The 21,213-nt window shown below is 35.3% G+C and overlaps 1 protein-coding gene across 1 annotated transcript in view; it reads left to right on the top strand.

Annotated features, from left to right (window-relative positions):
* The window catches only part of cntnap2a (contactin associated protein 2a), a 598,272-nt gene that overhangs the window by 388,882 nt on the left and 188,177 nt on the right, over positions 1-21,213 (top strand). The window contains exon 13 of the mRNA XM_073831069.1: positions 1,997-2,197. Within this exon, the coding sequence (XP_073687170.1) occupies positions 1,997-2,197 (201 nt within the window). The remainder of the gene's footprint in view (positions 1-1,996; positions 2,198-21,213) is intronic.

The raw sequence follows: 21,213 nt of genomic DNA, 5'->3' as shown, positions 1-21,213 counted from the left end.
TTCTGTGTTTTCCATTAGTTTTCTGGATTCAATTTTTTTAAAATTAAATGTTAATAATTAAAAACATCTTTAATTAACTGATTTTATATATAAAAAAAGTTATTTATTATTATTTTATTTTGTAGCGCCCCCTGCAGTACATGTGTACGGTCAAGCCTGAAATGATTCATACCCCTGGCTTAAAGTTACTTTTATTCAATCAGCAAGTTTTTTTTTTTTTTTGACGGAAATGACACAGGCTTCTCCCAAAAGATAATAAGACGATGTACAAGAGGCATCATTGTGGAAAAAAAATATTTCTCAGCTTTTACATTTGAACAAAAAGTGGATTGTCCAAAATTATTCATACCCTTTGCAAACTGTCACAGTCTATGGGACAATCCAAAGTTCTATACCATTCCAAATAGTCCAAGCTGTTCTAAAGCATCCTAATTACCCTGAATCATTGGGAACAGCTGTTTTAATCAACTCAACAGGTGAAAAACAGAAGCTCTCTGCTGTTGGTTTGTGGACAGTCATGGCTAAGGAGCTCACTGAGGACCTGTGGCTGCGCATTGTGGCTGCTCACAAGTCAGGAAAGGGCTATAAGACCATATCTAAATGTTTTGAAGTTCCAGTGGCTGCAGTGCAAAGTATTATTTAAAAATACAAGATGTTCCGCACTGTGAAAATCTCAGAGGACGTGGTCGGAAGCCAGAAGTGACACCTGTGCTGGCCAGGAGGATAGTGAGAGAGGTAAAAAAGAATCCAAGGATCACCACCAAGGCCATCCTGATGAATCTGGGCTCTGCTGGTGGCAACATCTCTAGGCAGACAGTCCAACAGACACTGCACACCGCCGGGTTCCACAGACGCAGACCAAGGAGGACACCACTTCTCCAGTTAAGGCACACAAAAGCCCATCTTTTGCCTCATCTGGACAAAGAAAAAGACTTCTGGTCTTCTGTCTCATGGTCAGATGAAACAAAAATTCAATTGTTTGGCCACAATGATGTAGCCTTCATTTGGCATAAAAAAGGAGAAGCCTTCAACCCTAAGAACACCATCCTCACTGTCAAACATGCTGCTGGGAACCTAATGTTATTGGGGGTTTCAGCCAGTGGACCAGGGAACCTAATCACAGTAAACGGCACCATGAAAAAGGAGCAATACATCAAAATTCTCAACAACAACATCAGGCAGTCTGCAGAAAAACCTGGCCTTGGGCACCAGTGGACAATGACAACGACCCAAAACACAAAGCAAAAGTGGTGAAGAAATGGTTAGCAGACAAAAGCATTAACGTTTTGCAGTGGCCCAGTCAGAGTCCTGACTTAAATCCAATTGAGAATCTGTGGAGGGAGCTAAAGATCAGGGTGATGACAAGGAGACCCTCCAACCTGAAAGAGTTGGAGCTCATCGCTAAAGATGAATGGGCAAAAATACCAGTGGAGACATGCAGAAAGCTGGTCAGCAATTATAGGAAGCATTTGATTGCTGTAATAGCCAATAAAGGCTTTTCTATTGATTATTGAGAAGGGTATGAATAATTTTGGACATGATTTCTGTGGTGAATCCTCCATCTCTGCTGTCCAAATCCTTTTGTGCTGCTCCATCAATTTGTTTGTTATCATTCCATCTTCTGTCAGCTTGCTTTCTGATTGGATATTGTTTTGTTTCACGTGATAATCTCCAGCTCGTATGCGTGTTTGTCATTGGGGTTCCCCCCACAAATCAGGATTTCTGATGTTGAATATATACGATTCGCGATGGGGGCAGAGAAATCGGCCCAAAATCAGCCTGATTATCTTGTGGTGTGTACCCAGCTTAAAGTAATGATGCTGAAAACACTGGAATAAATTACATTTTAAAATACTTTTTCTTAAAGTACTTTGTACATGTCTGCAAACATGAACAGCTATGGAATAGTTCTAACACATATGATAAATCCCTTAACTTTTCTTGAAATGTCAGTCAGTTTATCCTTTTATGACCATTATTGTATCCGTGTTTTCAGAGGACAAAGTTTGGACGACTGTGGGGAACAACCTACCGGCACAGACAGCAGTGACTGGCTCCAGCCGAGAGAGACGGACGGTGCTGCAGCTGAACTACAGTGCCTCTATGGAGCAGGTCACAGCTATAACCAACAGCGCTGAACACTGCGAGCAGCACGTAGCCTACGCCTGCCGAATGTCACGCCTACTCAACACACCAGGTAAAGAAAGATCATGTGTGTGTGTGTGTGTGTGTGTGTGTGTGTGTGCGCGTGTGTGCGTGTGTGCGTGCGTGCGTGCGTGCGTGCGTATTCATGCTTATAAGGACTTGTGGGGAAATCAGGGTTATCTAAAACCCTGAATAAAAAATGTAATTTTATTCAACTGTTTTGATACTTCTTACCAGGAACAAATGAGGGTCAAGTGTTTTGATATCCAGATTAACTGATGGTAAAATGGGATTGTGTCCTTAATAGCCCCTCCGTGACTGATACGTTCCCACTTTCGATTCAAACCTGGATATTTTTGGCGGTTTGCCCAGTTGCTCGACTGCAGTATCACCCCAGAATGTGGTTTATGTTATAATGGTGCAGTTTCAGGAGAATTAATCTTACATTTGCTCATTTTCTGTGTGTATGTGTGGGCTAACAGCTGGACTTAATAACTAATTAGTGCTAATTGAGATCATAACATTGCAGAAGCATTTCTATAGAGAGAATATAGTCGAATCACAATTCTTAGAGAAACAAGTTAGCTAAGTATGAACACAATTCTGAATATTTTTTCTGGTTAAAAAGGTGGGCGGTGTAAGATTGACTTGCTAATAGTTGCATGTGTGCTCTTCTAATTAGCGGTTTACAAGATTTAAATTGACAAGCTGTTTATGGAGTCTGCAGAAGAATTGGTTAAAGGTTAAAATGGTAAGAAGTAAACTCATTTTGATGAAATTGAAAGGACTTTTTTAATCTGTTCTCAGGTAAAGGTCTTTAATTATGTAGCTGAAAAAAGCACAAGTACAATTATTTATATATGGTTATAGAGTATAAACTAAAGTTTGGTGGCAGTAAGACATATATAAATATAATAACTATAAACAATTGTTTTAAATTGTAATAATATGTCACATTTTTTTTACTGTATTTGCGATCAAATAAATGCAGTATCTGTGAGCATAAGAGACTTTCAGAAATATGAAAAAAAAAAAAAAATCTGACCGACCCCAAACCTTTGAATGGTAGTGTATGTAATGTTCCATTTTAATGTTTCTAGACTGGTTCAGTTAAAAAATATTAATCAAATAGCATGTCTAATTAATTAAAATCATGAACCTTACACAATTTAACAGCAATGTATTAAAAGTTTAACAAAAACTAAACTTTTAATGCTCTATGAAATTATTTATATTTTTTCCACCAAATTCTCTATATATGTATGTATTTTATGTATGTATTTTTTTTTTCCAAATTCCATTTTATCTATTTAGTTTTTTTTTTTTTTTTTGGAGTACATCTTTTCTGTTTACATTTTTTAAGATTCTCTTTTAATTAAATACATTTTCTCAAACTTCCATTTAATTTTGTTTTTCAAAATTGTATTTTTTTCGTTTTTTTTTTTTTTTAGACTCTCTTTTCATTAAAAAAAAAAATATATATATATATATATGTATATGTGTGTGTGTGTGTGTGTGTGTGTGTGTGTGTAATAAGAATCAAAAAGCATGTCTAAATAATTACAATCATAAAACACAATTTAACAGCAATTTCCTTTTTTAGTAAATAAATTCTGGTAAATATTTTTCTGGTAAATATTCCTTTAAAAAATATGTTATAATAATTTTATTAGTAGTAGTAGAACTATGATTACAGTAAGTAATACATTTCTGTCACAATTTCCTCAAGTTAAACCGAACTTTTATTTTGACGAGTTGCTGTGAAAACCTTTAAGCTTCTGTTTGTATATGATTTGACAATATTTTTTTCTCAAATGCTCATAAAGTGACTCAGAGCAGTTCTAGAGATTGTTAATGTGTTAATGTACTCATATATTGAGACATGAGAGGCTGAAAACACCACAAGAAAATGAAACAGCGTGTCTGCGCCTTTCATTTACACAGAAACATGCAGAACATGCAGGATTCATATTTAAATAGTCTTTTTGCAGTTTAATATTGACAGACACTAGTTAAGTGTCGTGACCTACTTTTGATTTGTTCATCCAAAATTCCATGACATTCTGTGTAAGACAATAAATTCCATTTTTATGACTGGATTCCAAGATGCAGAGAACACAGAATCATAGGCCCCTAATAATGTCATATGAATTATAATGCTGACCAAAGGATTTTTTCACATAGCACTTCAAGCCTCTTCTTCTTCATCCCTGCAGCTCGCTATCATTCACCTTCTCTCTCATTTATTTGCTCTTCTATGCTCTGCCAGTCTCTGCCACTATCCCCTGGCACTCCTACGACCCATTTTCTGATTACAGTCAGCAATAACAATTTGCAGCGTGGCTGTGGCGCTGGGCGCTGATGCTAATCTATTAATGAGCATGCAGCACAGTGAAGGCTGCTGTGCATGTTCTTACTGCTAATCTGACTGTGGATAAAGCCACTGCTCTTTTTGTGGACTCGCGCCTCTGGGCTTCTCTCCCGCTACATGTTTGACTCCCATACCATCTATGTGAAATTAGGAATGAACAGAATGTTACTCTCAGTTCCATCTTTACACATCTCTTACATCTTTACATATCAGTGCAGGCAGGGCAAAGGAGGTGTGGTCATCCTCACTGGATGTATAGAGACTAAAAGTAGTCCATATTTTACTTATAGTTATTTTAAGTGACATTATAAAAATAATTATTGTACAATAATTTATATACTTTTTAAAATCCTTATTTTTAGTATTATTATTTGCTTTTGTGCATAAAGTATTTCGTTTTAATTTGTAGGATACTAAATATTTTAATATAGTATTATTATTAACATTATTATTTCATAATGATATGTGTGTGTAAAGCATTTTATTTTAATTTATTACACTATTTAATATATGTAATATTATTATTATTATTAAGTATTATTATTATTTAATTTGTAGTAAATAATTTTTAAATACTTTTACAAATTACAAAGATTTTTCTGTACATTAAACGTTTAATTTTAATTTGTAGTTAATTAAATATTTTTATATTATTATTTTATTATTTATTTATTTATTATCATCATTATTCTGTATGATATTTTTCTGTTTAAAACCATTTTTAATTTATTAAACTATTTAGTATATATTTTATAATAATAATAATAATAATAATCATGAAATAATAATTTAATATATAGTACATTAAATACTAGTTATTAAATGCAGATGTAAATAAATACTTTTTAAATACTTTTATAATAATATTTGTTTTCGGTGTAAAACTTCTTTATTAATGCTTGTTTTATAGCGTTGTTTCTTTGTTTACCACTATGAAAACAAAATACAAGACTCCTCTCCAGAGTCTTATGGTCGAAACACCACTTTTCTAAATTGTCCTGCTTGGTAACACCATATATTTAGTAAGATTGTGTGTAAGGTCGGAGTGTATGAGACATTACATGGTGAGATTTACAGAGTAGTTTGTTTGACCATGTTGTGTAGTGAATGATAGCTGGCGATGTGCACCGGGCTATTGCCTTGTCCATCACAGCTCTGCTCTCTGGCCTTCAGTCATCTTTACTGAAGGACAATCACTGCTGTAGTATGTAGTTATGCACTGTGTTGCCAACTTTTATGATGGACAGTGTCCCTCTGAGTGTTTGTGTGCCCTCTTATCTGTATTTATGCAGTTTTCTAGTTTTGCATGATTGATATGTTTGATGGACCTATTTAATGTTTCCAGATTTTCCAGTTTATTTTATAATAGGCAGACAAGATCACAATTTGAGGGATCTGTGTTGGTAATCGCAGGGAAAGTATTCATTCAGTCAGCATATTGAGAGAGCATATGTCAGTTAATGAGCATTAGCCCAGAGTTGTGTAGTGTCCATGTCACCAGTGTGTGATTTTGAAGGGAATTTACAAATGAATATTATTATTTAAAGGGGTCATCAGATGCCCATTTTCCACAAGTTCATATGATTCTTTGGGGTCTTAATGAAATGTCTATAATATACTTTGGTTAGTAGTGTAAAAAAAAAAAAAAACTCTTTACCTTGTCAAAATCAGCTCTGCAAAACATCAACTCATTTTATTGCATGGTCATTTAAATGCAAATTAGCTCTGCTCGCCCCACCCCGCCCGCCTCTTTCTGCTGTGGGATTATGAGCCGTAATGTTTACTTTAGTCGCATTTAGCTGCATTTAGCTGCATTTAGCCACGTTTAGCGGCGAAACTTGCCAACAAGCACATTTTCAAGAAAGGCCGTTTGCAAACATGCATAAAAAACCCTTATACTCACTTCTGCTGTAGGTGAAGCTGCATCAGGAACGATTCGCACGAACATAGACGCATATGTAGATCGGGATCAGCGCTTTCCTTTCAAAAACAAAAGTAACGTTAACCCTTTGCGTCTTCAGCGGCTCAGATGTCAGGAGTAAATGACAACTGCTATGTTCATTATTACATCCAACAACAGAACACCTCAATCGCTCAATCTGAGACATTCTTGTCTTCCCCTGCACCTGAGTCACACAATAGCAATCAAAGTCAGACTGTTTCAGTTGGTGAGGACGGGTCTAAGGTAAGGCGCTCACGTCAATCAACTATTGTCGAAGCGGCCTCTGTCGGTGTGTCGTCACACTGACAAGAAGCTGAGAATTACCTGATTTTAAAAAGTGGATATTCCTTTTAAAGATGAAAAAATACCACTCTGTGGATTTTTATCATTGTAGGGTGGTTGTGTACACAAACTGCCAACACACATTAATGTTCAAACAACATGTACTGAGTGAGTTTTGAATCCGATGACCCCTTTAAATATTAATTTAACATTCTCTGAGCCAAGTTAGAACTACTTGTTCATTTACGAATTGGATTATTAGATTATCGTCTCTATCACAGTTAGATGCTAAAACTACCGAAGTTAACATTATTATTGGATTTTGGATTTTTTGAAAAAGCTACTTTTGCGAGCTAGTTCTAGGTTTTTCACCTGATCGGAACTAAACCAGTGTAGAAAGATTGTCTGGAGAGTGAATATCAATAATTATCCCAAAAAAAGGTAAATTTTCGAATCGGTGTCGCGAAGGGATGCCAAAACATTTGAAAGGGGCAGGGCCACTTTTAGTAAAATGCCTATAACTCTTGAACGGAATAAGATATCTTCCCCAAACACAGAACACTTACGTAAGAACTGAATCTGAGGTCACAGAACAAATATCGTAGAGCTTGGTAACTTGGTGGTGCTATAAGAAGGAGAAAAACATAAATATGGCTATACCTACTCAACCATTTGTCCTATCAACGTTCAAATCGCTGAGCACGGTCTTGGTCCAAAGTTCCACAAATCTTTACAGACATTTGTGTATCTCAAAAAACATGAATGAAGTTAAAAGAATGAAGTTTGAGCACCAGTTAGACAAGGTTAACTGAGGCCGATTGAAATGAAACTCAGTGGGCCTGTTTGACCCACGGCCCCAAAGGTCTGTGAGAAATTTGAAAGAAATCGGCCACGGGGGACGATATCGCATTTTTTAAGGGCGCAAACGATTGTACATTGTGCAGTTTTCCACACATATACACGCTATTTGTATCATATGCTAGAACTCCTCATTCTGGACAACTTTGCCTCTAGAACCAATGTTGACAATCAAATTGTTTGTTAAATGATTGCGAAGATGTAAAAAAAAAAAACTATTTTTGCAAACTAGTTCTAGGTTTTTTTACTCAATCTGGAAAAAACACTGTAGTACAATTGTCTGGACTCTATAGGTCAATAATTATCAAAAAAAAAAAAAAAAAAAAAGAATTTTACCATTTGGGAAGCAATAATGGGATCGTTTAGAAAAGGGGCATGTCCACATTTACCCAAAACCCTATAAAGCCTAAAGGAAAACTCAAAACTTCACAAAACCTAGTGAGCAAATGCGACAAGTGATTCTAAATAAGCATTAATAAGCAAAATAAGGATATCGGACCACAGCTGACCACAGCTATAACAGGCATAAACATTACAAAACATAATATTTCTACGGTAAATTTTTTCAGGCTTGCTACATAATGTCTTCTTTTCATATGTGCTTACATATATATTTGACATTTGTCTGCTTCTGTTATTCATGTAAGTGCATTAAAGAATCTTCAATCTTATTTTGGAATAAACTGTACGTTATGGAACGTTTTTATTGATATTTTAGCTCATTGTCAAATTTATCAGGAATTTTTTTGGAAATCAACAGTATTTTTTAAGATGCAGGGATGTGCAATTGTTTTAATTTGTTAATAAAATAATAAAATAATAAAAATGTGTTGAATTGCTAGATATTCACATTTAAATGAATCATCAGTCCAGTAAAGAGTTTCTTTCTTAGGTATATTTTTCCTCAGGCACAATGTGAACCAGGATTGCCACTTATGCTTATATAGGTGCATGTTGACCCTGCACGTCAGAGATACGGAATCGTCTCTTTAGGCAGTTTATGCTCAGACGCATATGCAGAGACAGTGGAAGAGAAAACTATTTCCCAAAATATGCTTTCTAAATTGACTGTCAGGTTTCATCAAATTATGGAGGGCTGGCATTCTGCAAGCAAATGAAGCGTTAAATCAGAATTGCATCCAGGGTGCATTAAGTTCGGTAATTGGGAAGTTAAACTGTAATTGTCCTAATTTCTTGATGCCTCCAACCCACTCATGGATGAGCCGTCAGGTTGTTATATTCCATCCTCTCGTTGTCTTCGCCATCCCCAGCGTCCTCCAGCCTCTTGACCTCTATTAGCTCAACATTGGGGCACGGAGTTGAGAGATGTCTTCCGTACATGTCCGTATGTCATCCCTTCCCATTACGGCACGATCAACAGTGACGTTTTGTTTATTCCTGGTCCCCTATAGAGGGACCAGGGGTTTATTTGTATTTAAATTGCTCTCCTTACAGCTAAATTAACCACCTTCCAGTGTGATTAGGCCTCGGCTGTCACACAAAGGAAATTGAATGTGATGATGATGAATTGAGAAAAGTGTTTTTGTTTTGTCTCTTCCTATTTTTTGTCCAGTCATGATAAACAGACAGTGTATTGTCAGCTGGAGGCTGTGGCTGATTGTATGAGCAGAGCATTTAAATAAGAGCAGACAGTGAGCCGTGAACCATCGGGATGCTTTGTGTCTGTGATGTCCACACAATTAAAAGTGTTCCTATTCTTGATCAGTGAGCAAATCTGAAAGACATGAGCTGTGTGCTCAACTTCAAAAACAGGCATTGTTCATTCTTCAGAACGTCTTACTTTCAGCAATGTGTCTGTGCTGTAACAGTAGTGAAATAAACGTTTATGTATTTGAAAATGTTTTAATCGTACTGTAACTACCGTGTTTGCTTGATTCATAAGCTATACAGTGGATTCAAAAGTATGAAATCACAAGCAGAAACATTGTTATTACGCACTTTTCTAATTTAATACAGTGTAGACTGAACTATAACTGAATAAATTAGAAATCTGTTTTGTGAATAACTTTTTTTAGTGCTGTCAAATTGATTAATCGCGATTAATCGTATGCAAAATAAAAGTTTGTGTTTACATAATATGTGTGTTTACTGTGTATATTTATTTGTGTATATAAATACACACACACATACATTTATATGTTTAAGAAATATTTACACACTTTTATTTTGGATGCGATAAATCGCGATTAATCGATTTGACAGCACTACTTTTATTAAAAATATACATATATATATTACATATATTTCTTATTTCTTTCTACATTTATATGTATGTATTTATATTTGCATATAAATATACACAGGCCACACACCTATATTTTGTAAACAAACTTTTATTTAGGATGCGATTAATTGTGAGTAATCGATTTATCAGCAGAAATTATTCTAATATTCTAAAACAAAGTTTAAAAGAGAGCAGCATTTATTTTAAATTAGTGGTGGGCCGCTATCGGCGTTAACGTGCTGCGTTAACGTGAGACATATCGGGCGATAAAAAAAATATCGCCGTTAATCTATTCTCAAAATTGGGTTGGGAGCTGGGTCTAAACTACGCAAGATATGATGACTTTCACCTTGATATTTTAGCGCGGATGACGTATACCTATACGAATTGCACTGTAGGAGGCGGGAACGAGTCTTCAACTTCTGTGAAATTACCACATCAAATGAGACGTGCAGACATGGATGCAGTTATGAAGCCGCTTCAGGGCAGGTGCATGCGTTGTTAGACCCTTTTTACTGGGGCACGTGTCCCAGTGAAAATCTGCTGTGCCCCAGTAAAATCTCAAGTTTGAGTTATAATTTACTTTGATAATCCCTAAATAAAGACATTAAACTATATGCAACAACTGAATTGATGGTTCTAAAAGCAACGCAGTTTAATCGAAGCACGGAGAAATCCATGTCCGTGCGCGTCTGTGTATTTACCGGCAACGCGCACATCGTGCAGCCTTTTGCGCAGAAGTACTTTGTTACACAAGTTTGTATAGGTAATTATGTTGTAAATGCAATTGTCAAGCAGTTTGTGATGCATTTTGGAAACAGGAGATGAGCGCCTGGTCTAATGCGCCACCTGGCCCGTTCTCGAAGACTTACTTTTAGTCATTATTTGGGTAGCACACATATTCTGAAAATGCCTTCAGCAGAATTCAAATTAGCCATTTTAATCTAGATTAATCTAGATTAATTCCAAGATTTAATCTAGATTAATCTAGATTAAAAAAATTAATCTATGCCCACCCCTATTTTAAATATAATATATATTATTTTATGTGAGATATACACCTATATTATGTAAACAAACTTTTATTTTTGGATGTGATTCATTGCGATTAATCGATTTAACAGCACTACTTTTTTTTTTTTATATATACATGATTACGTATTATAAAGTTTTTGAAAAAAGTGTCTTATACTCACAAAGGCAGCATTTATTTGATTAAAAACACAGTAAAACAATAATAATGTGAAATAGTATTACATTTGAATTTTAATGTATCTTAAAATATAATTTTATTCCTGTGATGGCAAAGCTGAAATTTAGTGTCCTTCATGATCCTTCAGAAATTATTCTAATATTCTGATAGAATGTTCAAAAGAGAGCATCATTAATTTAAAATATGTGACCCTGGACCACAAAACCAGTCTTAAGTCGCTGGGGTATGTTTGTAGCAATAGCCAAAAATACATTGTATGGGTCAAAATTATTGATTTTTCTTTTATGGCAAAAATCATTAGGAAATTAAGTAAAGATCATGTTCCATGAAGATGTTTTGTAAAATCCTTACTATAAATATATCAAAATGTAATTTTTGATTAATAATATGCATTGTTAAGAACTTAATTTGGAGAACTTTAAAGGTGATTTTCTCAGTATTTTGATTTTTTTGCACCCTCAGATTCCAGATTTTCAAATAGATGTATCTCGGCCAAATATTGTCCTATCCTAACAAATCATAAATCAATAGAAAGCTTATTTATTGTGCTTTCGTATGATGTATATATCTCAGTTTTGTAAAATTTAACCTTATGACTGGTTTTGTGGTCCAGGGTCACATATAATATATATTACTTTTATGTGATATTATATTAAAATATATTATAAATAATTTATATTATGTGATATCTATTAATATATGAAACATACATCACTTTTGTCCTTGCTAAAGAGGCGTAATTAATTTCTTGTAAAACGTGTGTGCAAAATGTATAATATTGTATTGCTATAAAACGAAAAAATTGCTAATTTATTCTACGTTTACAACATTTATAGGGCATAGGTGAACAGAACTGCTCTGTGTATCCCTTGAATACTGTATAGATTCTCTTCTGTGATGTTCTTTCTGTATTCTGGTCCTATCGGTAAGAGAGTTGTAGATCCTCTTGAGACATAAAGATTTTATAGCAATATGTAATGTAGGAAACCGCAAAGGGCAGCCCTGAGAATGATTAACAAGACGCTCTATGGAACAGAGGGGGAGACGGAGAGAGAGAGAAAGCGGTTGACTAGTGTTATAACCTAAGCTCTCCTACTCTCTTTTCCTATCTTTTCTCAAATTCAGATCACCCTTGCAATCTTCCCTTCTACAAATCTGCCAGAAACCCCAAGTGTAAAGTACATTGCACTTTTTTCACAGTTCAAGCAAACACGGTCATGTAGATTTACAACTCAACTTCTGAGTCTAGGGGGAAAAAAACAATGTCAGTGCATCAAAATGGCATACTTTTTTATGGAAAAGAAAATTTAAGAAATTAAAATGCAACTAATTACCTGTGACAGACTGTTACAGTGTCTTTTGTAACTGGTAGTGAGCTGTTACTCCAGGGTATATACAGGAATAATTTTTTTTTTTCAGTTAATTTTCAGTTAAATTTAATATATTTTTAAGACCTTATTAAGACTCTTTTCATACATTTTAAGACCTCATTGCCACTTCAAGTTTTAACTGGATACATAGGCAACACTTTAGCTTACAATTACTATATATTGATTGTAAGATAGCACAACTAAACAGTTTTAGTTTGTGATAACTCCTTATCAACGCAACATAATTCAGAAGGGTGGGAACGAAGCACAAGAGAATTAATTGAGTGACTAACCCAATGTAAGGTTGATTAGAAAGAGAAACCCTAAGAATTAGAAGAATTAGAGCAATAAACAAAACAATGGACAAAACTTAGTGAAGAGAGAAAATTGTCAAGAAAAACACATGTTGGTTCGCAGTTCAAACATACAATATATTGTGTTAGCACCATTGTTATCTGCCACTGCCTTAATCATCCTGGGCATGGAATTGACCAGAGCTGCACAGGTTGTTGCTGGGATCTTCTTCCACTCCCCACAGAACTGCTGGATGTTAGACACATGATGCTTCTCCACCTTCCGCTTGAGGATGCCCCACAGGTGCTTAATAGGGTTCAGGTCTGGAGACATACTTGGCCACCCCATTACCTTCACCTTCTGCTTTCTCAGCAAGGCAGTTGTCATCTTGGTGGTGTGTTTGGGATTGTTATCATGTTGGAAAACTGCCGTTCCGCCTAGTTTCTGGAGGGAACGCATCATGTTCTGCTTCAGAATGTACAGTACATAATGGAATCCATGTTTCCCTCAATGAACTGCAGCTCCCCAGTACCAGCAGCACTCATGCAGTCCTAGACCATGATGCTACCATCACCGTGCTTGACTGTAGGCAAAACACAATTTTCTTGATACTCCTCACCAGGGCATCGCCACACATGCTGGATGCATCTGAGCCAAACAAGTTTATCTTATAGTCTCATCAGACCACAGGACATGGTTCCAGTAATTCATGCTCTTGGACAGGTTGTCTTCAGCAAACTGTTTGCAGGCTTTCTTGTGAGCCAGCGTTAGATGAGGCTTCCTTCTGGGATGACGCCTATGCAAACCGACTTGTTGCAGAGTGCGGCATATTGTCTGAGCACTGAGAAGCTAACCTTCTAATTCTGCAACCTTTAAAGCAATGCTGGCATCATTCATGCATATGTTTTTTGAAGGTTCTGCATCTGACACACAGAACGAGTGCTCAATTTCGTTGATAGACCCTTGCAAGGCCTGTTCCGAATGGAACCCATCTTGGAAAACCTCTGTATAGCCCCCACCACTGTAGTGTATCTCGGTTTCAGGGTGCACTGAACCTCTAATAGCCTTGGATATCTTTGTGGAGAGCAACAATTCTAATTCTCAAATCCTCAGAGAGTTCTTTGCCATGAGATCCCATGTTGAACATATAGTGATCAGTATGAGAGAATTGTACTTAAAGCACCTAATTTTAACTGTTCAAATACAAGATACACAACTTTGTATGGTCCTGTCAAGCAGACAAAAATATAAACATGATGAATAGGACATGTGGCTTTGCATGGTTAAACATACTGCTGTGCCGTTATCACTTATGGTGTACTCACTTTTGTTGCCAGCTATTTTGACAATAATGGCTGTATGTTGAGTTATTTTCAGAGGACAGTAAATCTACACTGCTATACAAGCTGCACGTTGACTACTCTAAAATATATCTAACTTTAATTTCTATAGTATTGTTCCTTGAGAAGATATACTAAAATGGTTGCTGAAATGTGAGGGGTGTACTCACTTTTGTGAGATACTGTATTTTTGCTTTTTAAATTTATTTATAAGATCTGAGGTAAACTATCTGTTGTTGCTTTCAGTATGGCTATAAATCATGCAAAATGATATTCAAACTCACATTAGACACTTAACATTGAACAAAGCACATAATCAGCACCTGAGATTATAACTGTAATCATTTGTGATGTTGTTTCAGCCTCGACGTCTCAGAAATAGAAACCATTTCTAAAATTGAAACTTTGTGTGTTGCCATCGTGGCTAAATAGGATTATTATATTAATCTTGTTTGGAGGTTTTTGTTGGGTGAATAAATGATGATGGATTTTCTACTTTTCCTTGCAATTTCTGATTAAAAATGCTTCTAATAACCTCTAAGAAAAGTGTTAGTCCTGCCTTTCAAAACTATATTATTGTTTACAGTGAAGTTAAAAGCAGAACTGCATCATTCATTAATAATAATTTCCTCTGTTGCTGCTATCAGAATAAATGCCTTCTGGTATTAGTTAATTCATCATATTTACTTTCTGTGTCGACCTTAAAGGTTTGCTTGCTGATTTATTCAGGAAAAAGCTTTAGCCTTTAAATGTTGTGTTTTTATGTTCGTCCTGGACTTTGTACGGTGGATATGAAGATAAATTATGTTGCATAAAAGTGGAGTAACCAGAGCATGTCGACGCCACAATATTTAAAACCAAATTAAAATGAAGACTTTTTTTTGTGCTCCGGAAATTATTAGAGGTGCTCAGACGGCTCATTGCCGTGACACTCTTAAACTGAAATTGACGTCATTTGGTTTACTCTACATGATCCCAACCGTTTGGCCTTTGACCGCCAGACTATTCATACTGAGAAAGATATGCAAAAAAATGGCTCAAATGCATAATGAGATGCAAAGTATGTGGGCGCTCTGTCAGTGTGAAAACACACAAAGCTCTTTAGTTGAAAATGAACCTTGTGTGTCGCACTGGTCCAGAATTTTTCAGTTGGTCAGTAATGTTTCGCTTATGGGTGTAATTATAGTTTTATTCGCAGTGAGAGGTGAAATGCTACACATTTGCTATATAATAATGTTTTTGGATGTCAAAGAGAATATTATTAGTACTTAAGTGCACTCACTTCTTAACTCACAAGAAAACGTAGATAATTTTGTAGCATTTCTTTCTTTAAAAGTGTCAGTGGAAGAATTTTGTTTATCACTATCAGCCTGAGAAGCACAAAGGTCATATAAAGCAGCACCAAAAGTACTTGTTTTCAAACGCAGTGACATTCAGACATTTTAAAGTGTCCAAACACGTTTCCAGTCCACTGTTTAAGTAGGTCAATATCACTATTTCACACATGATTTTCCTCCTACCATTCTGAAGAACAGAAGTTCTGTAAATCCCGATTTGCATATGACACCAATAATCTGATATTAGCATCTGATATTAGCATTTACCGTGACGGAAAGAGCGTGATTAGATTTCATTTCCCAAAACAGGCCCAAATATACCTCTGCAGATCGCATTGTTCTTGTGCAACCTTTAGCAAATGTTAACTAGATCTGATGTTTATTTTGTCGTGCAGCAATCCTATTTAGAGACGAGTCAACAGTACGTGTGCTATGGGCTGCGCCTTTGCTGCAGTACAGTGTAAATACATTTAGCATTTCTAAAGTGCCCTTGTACCGCATGGGACCTGTTGACGGTAGAAGAACTTTAATTAGGGAGTGGATTCTCTGGGAAGGGGCAAAAAATTAAAAAAATGAGTCTCCGGTGTTAAGATGGCCAAGTTTTAGACCTGAAACTAATTCAACTTTAATCAAATTAAGAAATATAGCACAAATATAGACCAACATTATATTCAAGGTACACTATTTTTACATTTTTCGGGTCATCAGTCAACAAAGCTTAGTACTGGTCACAGCTAGATTTGCTTTAGATTTCACCAACTTGATTACTCACTAAAAAGTCCCTCAGATATTTTTTATGTGCAATTTTAGTCTTACATTGATGTAACAAAGTGGTTATATCTATCTTTGTGATTTGTTTACTTACTTTTTACTTACTTACTTTTGTCCTGAACAGTTAAACTGCCAGCTGTTTTTTCAGAAAAATCCTTCAGGTGCCACAAATTCTTTGGTTTTTCAACATTGTTGCATATTTAAACCCTTTCCAACGATGATTGTATGATTTTGAGATCCATCTTTTCAGACTGAAGGTTCAAACGCTCACTGATGCTCCACACTGCAAAAAATGCTTTTCTTACTTTGATTTTTTGTCTTATTTCCAGCCCAAATATCTAAAAGTGCTTAAATCAAGAAGGATTTTCTAGACAAATTAATATAATATTTAATAAATTGTTTTCAGAAAAAACAAGTCAAAATTAAGTGTGTTTTTGCTTGAAACAAGCAAAATAATTTGCCAGTGGGGTAAGAAAAATAATCTTGTTTTCTGTTTGAAATGAGATTTTTTTTTTTCTTACCCCATTGGCAGGTTATTTTGCTTGTTCTAAGCAAAAACTCAATTTAATTTCTACTCGTCTAGAAAGAAAAGCATTTTTTTGCAGTGCAGAAGGAAACACGATCCATAAAGAGCTGGTGGTGAAAACTTTTGAACAGAATGAGGATGTGTACATTTTTCTTATTTTGCCTAAATATTTTATTTTTTCCATTTAGTACTGCCCTATAAGCTACAGAGGACACTTACATGTTACAGACAAAGTAAGTTAAATTTATCCTGATCATCAAATTCCAAAAGTTTTCACCCCCAGGCTCCAAATGCATCGTTTTTCCCTCTGAATTCAGGTTGGTACTAAATAAAAAATAACGTGCAAGTTTATTGTTCACTGGAAATAGATTGAATATGTTCATCTAAACGTTTGACAGGGTCCATGGGCATATTCTGTGTGCTGTTAAACCACACAAGAAACATCCCATTTACTTCAGTTAACTTGATAGAAGCTGCCTTGATGTTATAATTGAAGACATGATGTTTGATGCCTTATTAGCATGCGTGCTGTATATATCAGATATAATAGAAATTGATTCAATTCCTGGCTGATACGAGCTTATTAAAAGCCTGGAGCTTTCTGTGGATGTCTGAATGGAGATACGTGTGTCTTACTCAGAGTTAATGATCAGGCAACAAACCAAGTACACATCTTGTGCACCCAATCATTCACACCGTGAAATCTGGCCTATTACCATTTGCATATATTAATGCATCATTAAATTCAATAATGTTGTCATATGTTTTATTGACACCGTCATATGTCATTTCTCAGCCCGCTTTGGTGCATGACTGGAATTCCTTAAATCTTCATGCCTAGTTTTTCAGATTGAAGTTAATGGAGAATTAGTTAAGTCGAGTTATCTTTTTTCTTCCCTTTTCAAAACCATACAGTGAGACGTCCATTTATCAATGCCACACTTACAGCGAGGAAAGATCCTATGTCTGGTGCACTGCCCGTGGTTATGTGACAGCCCTCTGCGGTGTTATTATCTGTGAGCAGAAATTAAAATTTAGTCGTGACAATGGGATGGACTTTACCCAGGATGCAGTCTGTCTCCCATGGCAGCAATAGCAGGAAAACAGTGTCCAAGAGGAAGGCGCAGTTAATTGCGCTGGGCAGCAACGCCACAGTTTGCCTCATGTGCTCCAGATGGTTCAGGACAACACAAGCTGCTTCATTATCAACATGGTCAGCCCTGTTTGTGCCTGCTGGCACGAGGGGTTCATGGATTGCTTATGGTTTAAATTAGGACTTCATTCCAGGAATATGGCCTGTCCTCTACCTTTCCTATTTCTGTCACTGGTGTACTTTGCAGTCATTTATTTTCATGTAGACATACATGACTTAACACTAGTTTAATGCATTTAGTCTAAGTTTGTTCATTTATATACATTAGCATTATTTAATGGGCCGTGAACAAACATGAATTTAAAATAAACAATAGTATATCCATAAATTATGGAAGCCTGTTTCTGCTACTGAATAAAAAACTTTTTATCTCACAATTGCAGGTTTACATTTTATAATTCTGACTTTTTTTTTTTAATTGCATGATATTAACTAGCAGTTCTGACATTTTTTCTTAGAATTGTATGATTTAAACTTGTAATTCTTGAGAAATAAAGTCACGATTTTGAGAAATAAAGTCAGAATTACAAGATATAAACTCAAAATTCTGACTTTTTTTCTCAGAATAGGAAGTTTGTATCTTGCCATTGTGACTTTTTTCCTCAGAATTTTGAGTTTAAATCTTGCATTCTGACTTATATAACATGCTATAACATGCTATAACAACTATAACATGCAATTGCGAGTTAAGTAAGAATTGTAAGATATAAACTCACTATTGGGAAAATTAAACTTCTCAAAATTGAACTTTAAAACTTGCTATTGTGAGTTTATATCTCACAATTCTGAGGACAAAATTGTGAGTTTATATCATAATCTTAGAATTGCGAGAAAAAAAGTCTAAATTGCGAGATATAAACTTGCAGTTTTGTGAGAAAAAAAAAGTCAGAATTGTGAGATACAAACTTGCATCTTTTATCTTGCAATTCTAACTTTATTTCTTGCAATTGTGAGTTTATATCACACAATTCTGACTTTATATCTCACAATAGCAACTTTGTATCATGCAATTTTGAGAAAAAAAGTCAGAATTGCCTGTTTATATCTCACAATTCTGAGAAAAGAAAGTCAGAATTGGGAAATAATAAGTCATAATAAAAATTACATTTATTTTTAATTCATTTACAGAAGCGTTGAACACTTCATGAACACTTGCTGCAAGCTGCTGACGGTTTTGAGTTTCCCATTATATTACATTCTTTTCCAACATATTTCTATATTCAGAGTTTTGTATTTAAAACAATAATCTCATAATATTATTTTTGCAATTATAAATACAGTCTAAATGTATAAATAGCACATCAAAATGTCACTTCATGCAGCTTCTGTGCAGTGCTAAAATGAGTTTTGTTCACATGATTTCACAATAGCCAGACGACTGCTGCTGACGCGTTTAGCTGACTGACATCTTGTCCCGTATGTTGCGTTTTGTAAAATAATATAATTTACAGCACTGTAAAGACTTTATAAAGGAAATAAAATGTACACAAACCTTTATTTCTCTGAAGAATTGCACCAATTAGGCAGATACAAAAAGTCTGGATCCAACTTTAACCCAGCAGCTGGGTTGAAGTAAATCCATGCTGGGTTGTCTCGTCGGAGGTGAGATTGACCCAGCTATTAACCCAACAGCTGGGTAACACAAAAACTATCCAGCACTGGAAGAAATAAAATATGACCCAAAATATGACCCAACAGGCTCAACCCAGCGGTTGGGTAGAAATATCACAAAATTTCATCAGCAAGATTTTGCTCTATGTGCAATCCATTGATCCAATAATCATGAACGACAGAAACGACAGTTTTCCTTGGGAAAACATTTCTCAAGTACGTGGAAACATTGTTTAGTACATAGCCCTCCTTTCCCAAGTAGCCGTATTTACATTCTGGCAGTGATGTACAAAAAGCTCTACGTTTTTTCCCCGTCTGTCTTTACAGGACTCAGAGGCGCCTTAGAAAGTCTTGGCATTCTCTGCTTAAAAGTAGGAAATTTCCATTGCGTACAGTGAGGAGATAAAAACAGAATTTTTCTCAGTGATTTTCACAGTCTCGGGAAAATACAGGTTGACGGTTGCATATTTGTGCGTGTGTAGACGCTCTTCACACCCTGCTGATATCACATCCTGATCCTGACTTCCTGAGAGATACAAACTGCTGTACAAATGTGTGATCTGAGAAAACCACATCTGGTTTTAGGCATAACATCTGCGAGTCCATGAAATATTTAACACGAGGTAATGCATTTACATTATTTCAGGCGGTCTAGTCTTTGCTTATTCTTTGAAAAGAAGATTTACATTTTTTTCTTCTTCAGACTTGTGATGGATTCTTCTGCGATGCCTTAAAGGTCTTAATACGTTCCTTCGCAGCATCAGATTTGATAAGATGAATGATGAAAGTTATAATGAGGGGATTTAAATGGATGAAAAGATTAAATCATTACAATGGGAGATTTAACAACTGGAAGGCGGTGAACATGTAATGTTTCCTAATGAACTGCCTGGTCTCTTTTTAGTTTGTGACCTTCAAGTTCATCAAAAGTTTTTTATGACATGACTGAACGATTCGTAATTCGCTGGCGAGATGATCGGAACAATTAAGGAAATTCACAGACAAATGTGTGAATATGAGCTGTTGCTTTAGTACATTTGGTAAACACTTAGCCTTTGACTCAGTGAAACGCATTGGCGGCTTTGAAAAAGCATTCATTTATGCATCGCATATCTCTCAATCTCACTGAAGGCAATGTCAGAGAGGAGTTAGCTCTCTTTGTGCGGGGTTAATAGACAGACTGTCTTGTATATCCGTGATTAATCTCTCTGACAGTAATGCTGTCTGTCTGTGAAAAGTGCCAGATGCTACAGAGAGGGAGAAATGATAAACGATAACCCTAACCCCACACAATTCGGCCTGTTTGGTAAGGTAATAGATCTACTTTTGGCTGTCCTGTAAAAAGAAATCAAACTGCTTCACTTGAGAAAAACACTTCAGGCACAAGGTTTTTTGAGTCTATAGACTGAGATGATGGTTTTGTCATCTAATAACAAGCTGTTATTTTTAGTTATTTCAGTTTAGTTTTAGTTTATTTTTGTTACATGTGAAATCATTTCTAAATGTATGGTTTTTGCATAATAGCCTTTAGATGTGTAATCTTTTATTTACATTATGAATAAAATCAATTTTAATCATTATTGTATAAATTATTAAATATATATTATAAATATTCTTATATAAAGAATATTTATATTAAAATTATGTTACATTTTGTTAATTTTTGGTTAAACTTAGAACAAATAACATCTCAAAATGTATCATAGTTCATACATAACCATTACAGATGTAATCTTATTTAAATGATTATTTAAA

This window comes from Garra rufa, chromosome 24, assembly GCF_049309525.1.
Source record: "Garra rufa chromosome 24, GarRuf1.0, whole genome shotgun sequence".
Taxonomy (NCBI): domain Eukaryota; kingdom Metazoa; phylum Chordata; class Actinopteri; order Cypriniformes; family Cyprinidae; genus Garra; species Garra rufa.
Note: the sequence above shows the minus strand (reverse complement) of the source record. Positions and strands in the feature narration are given on the sequence as shown.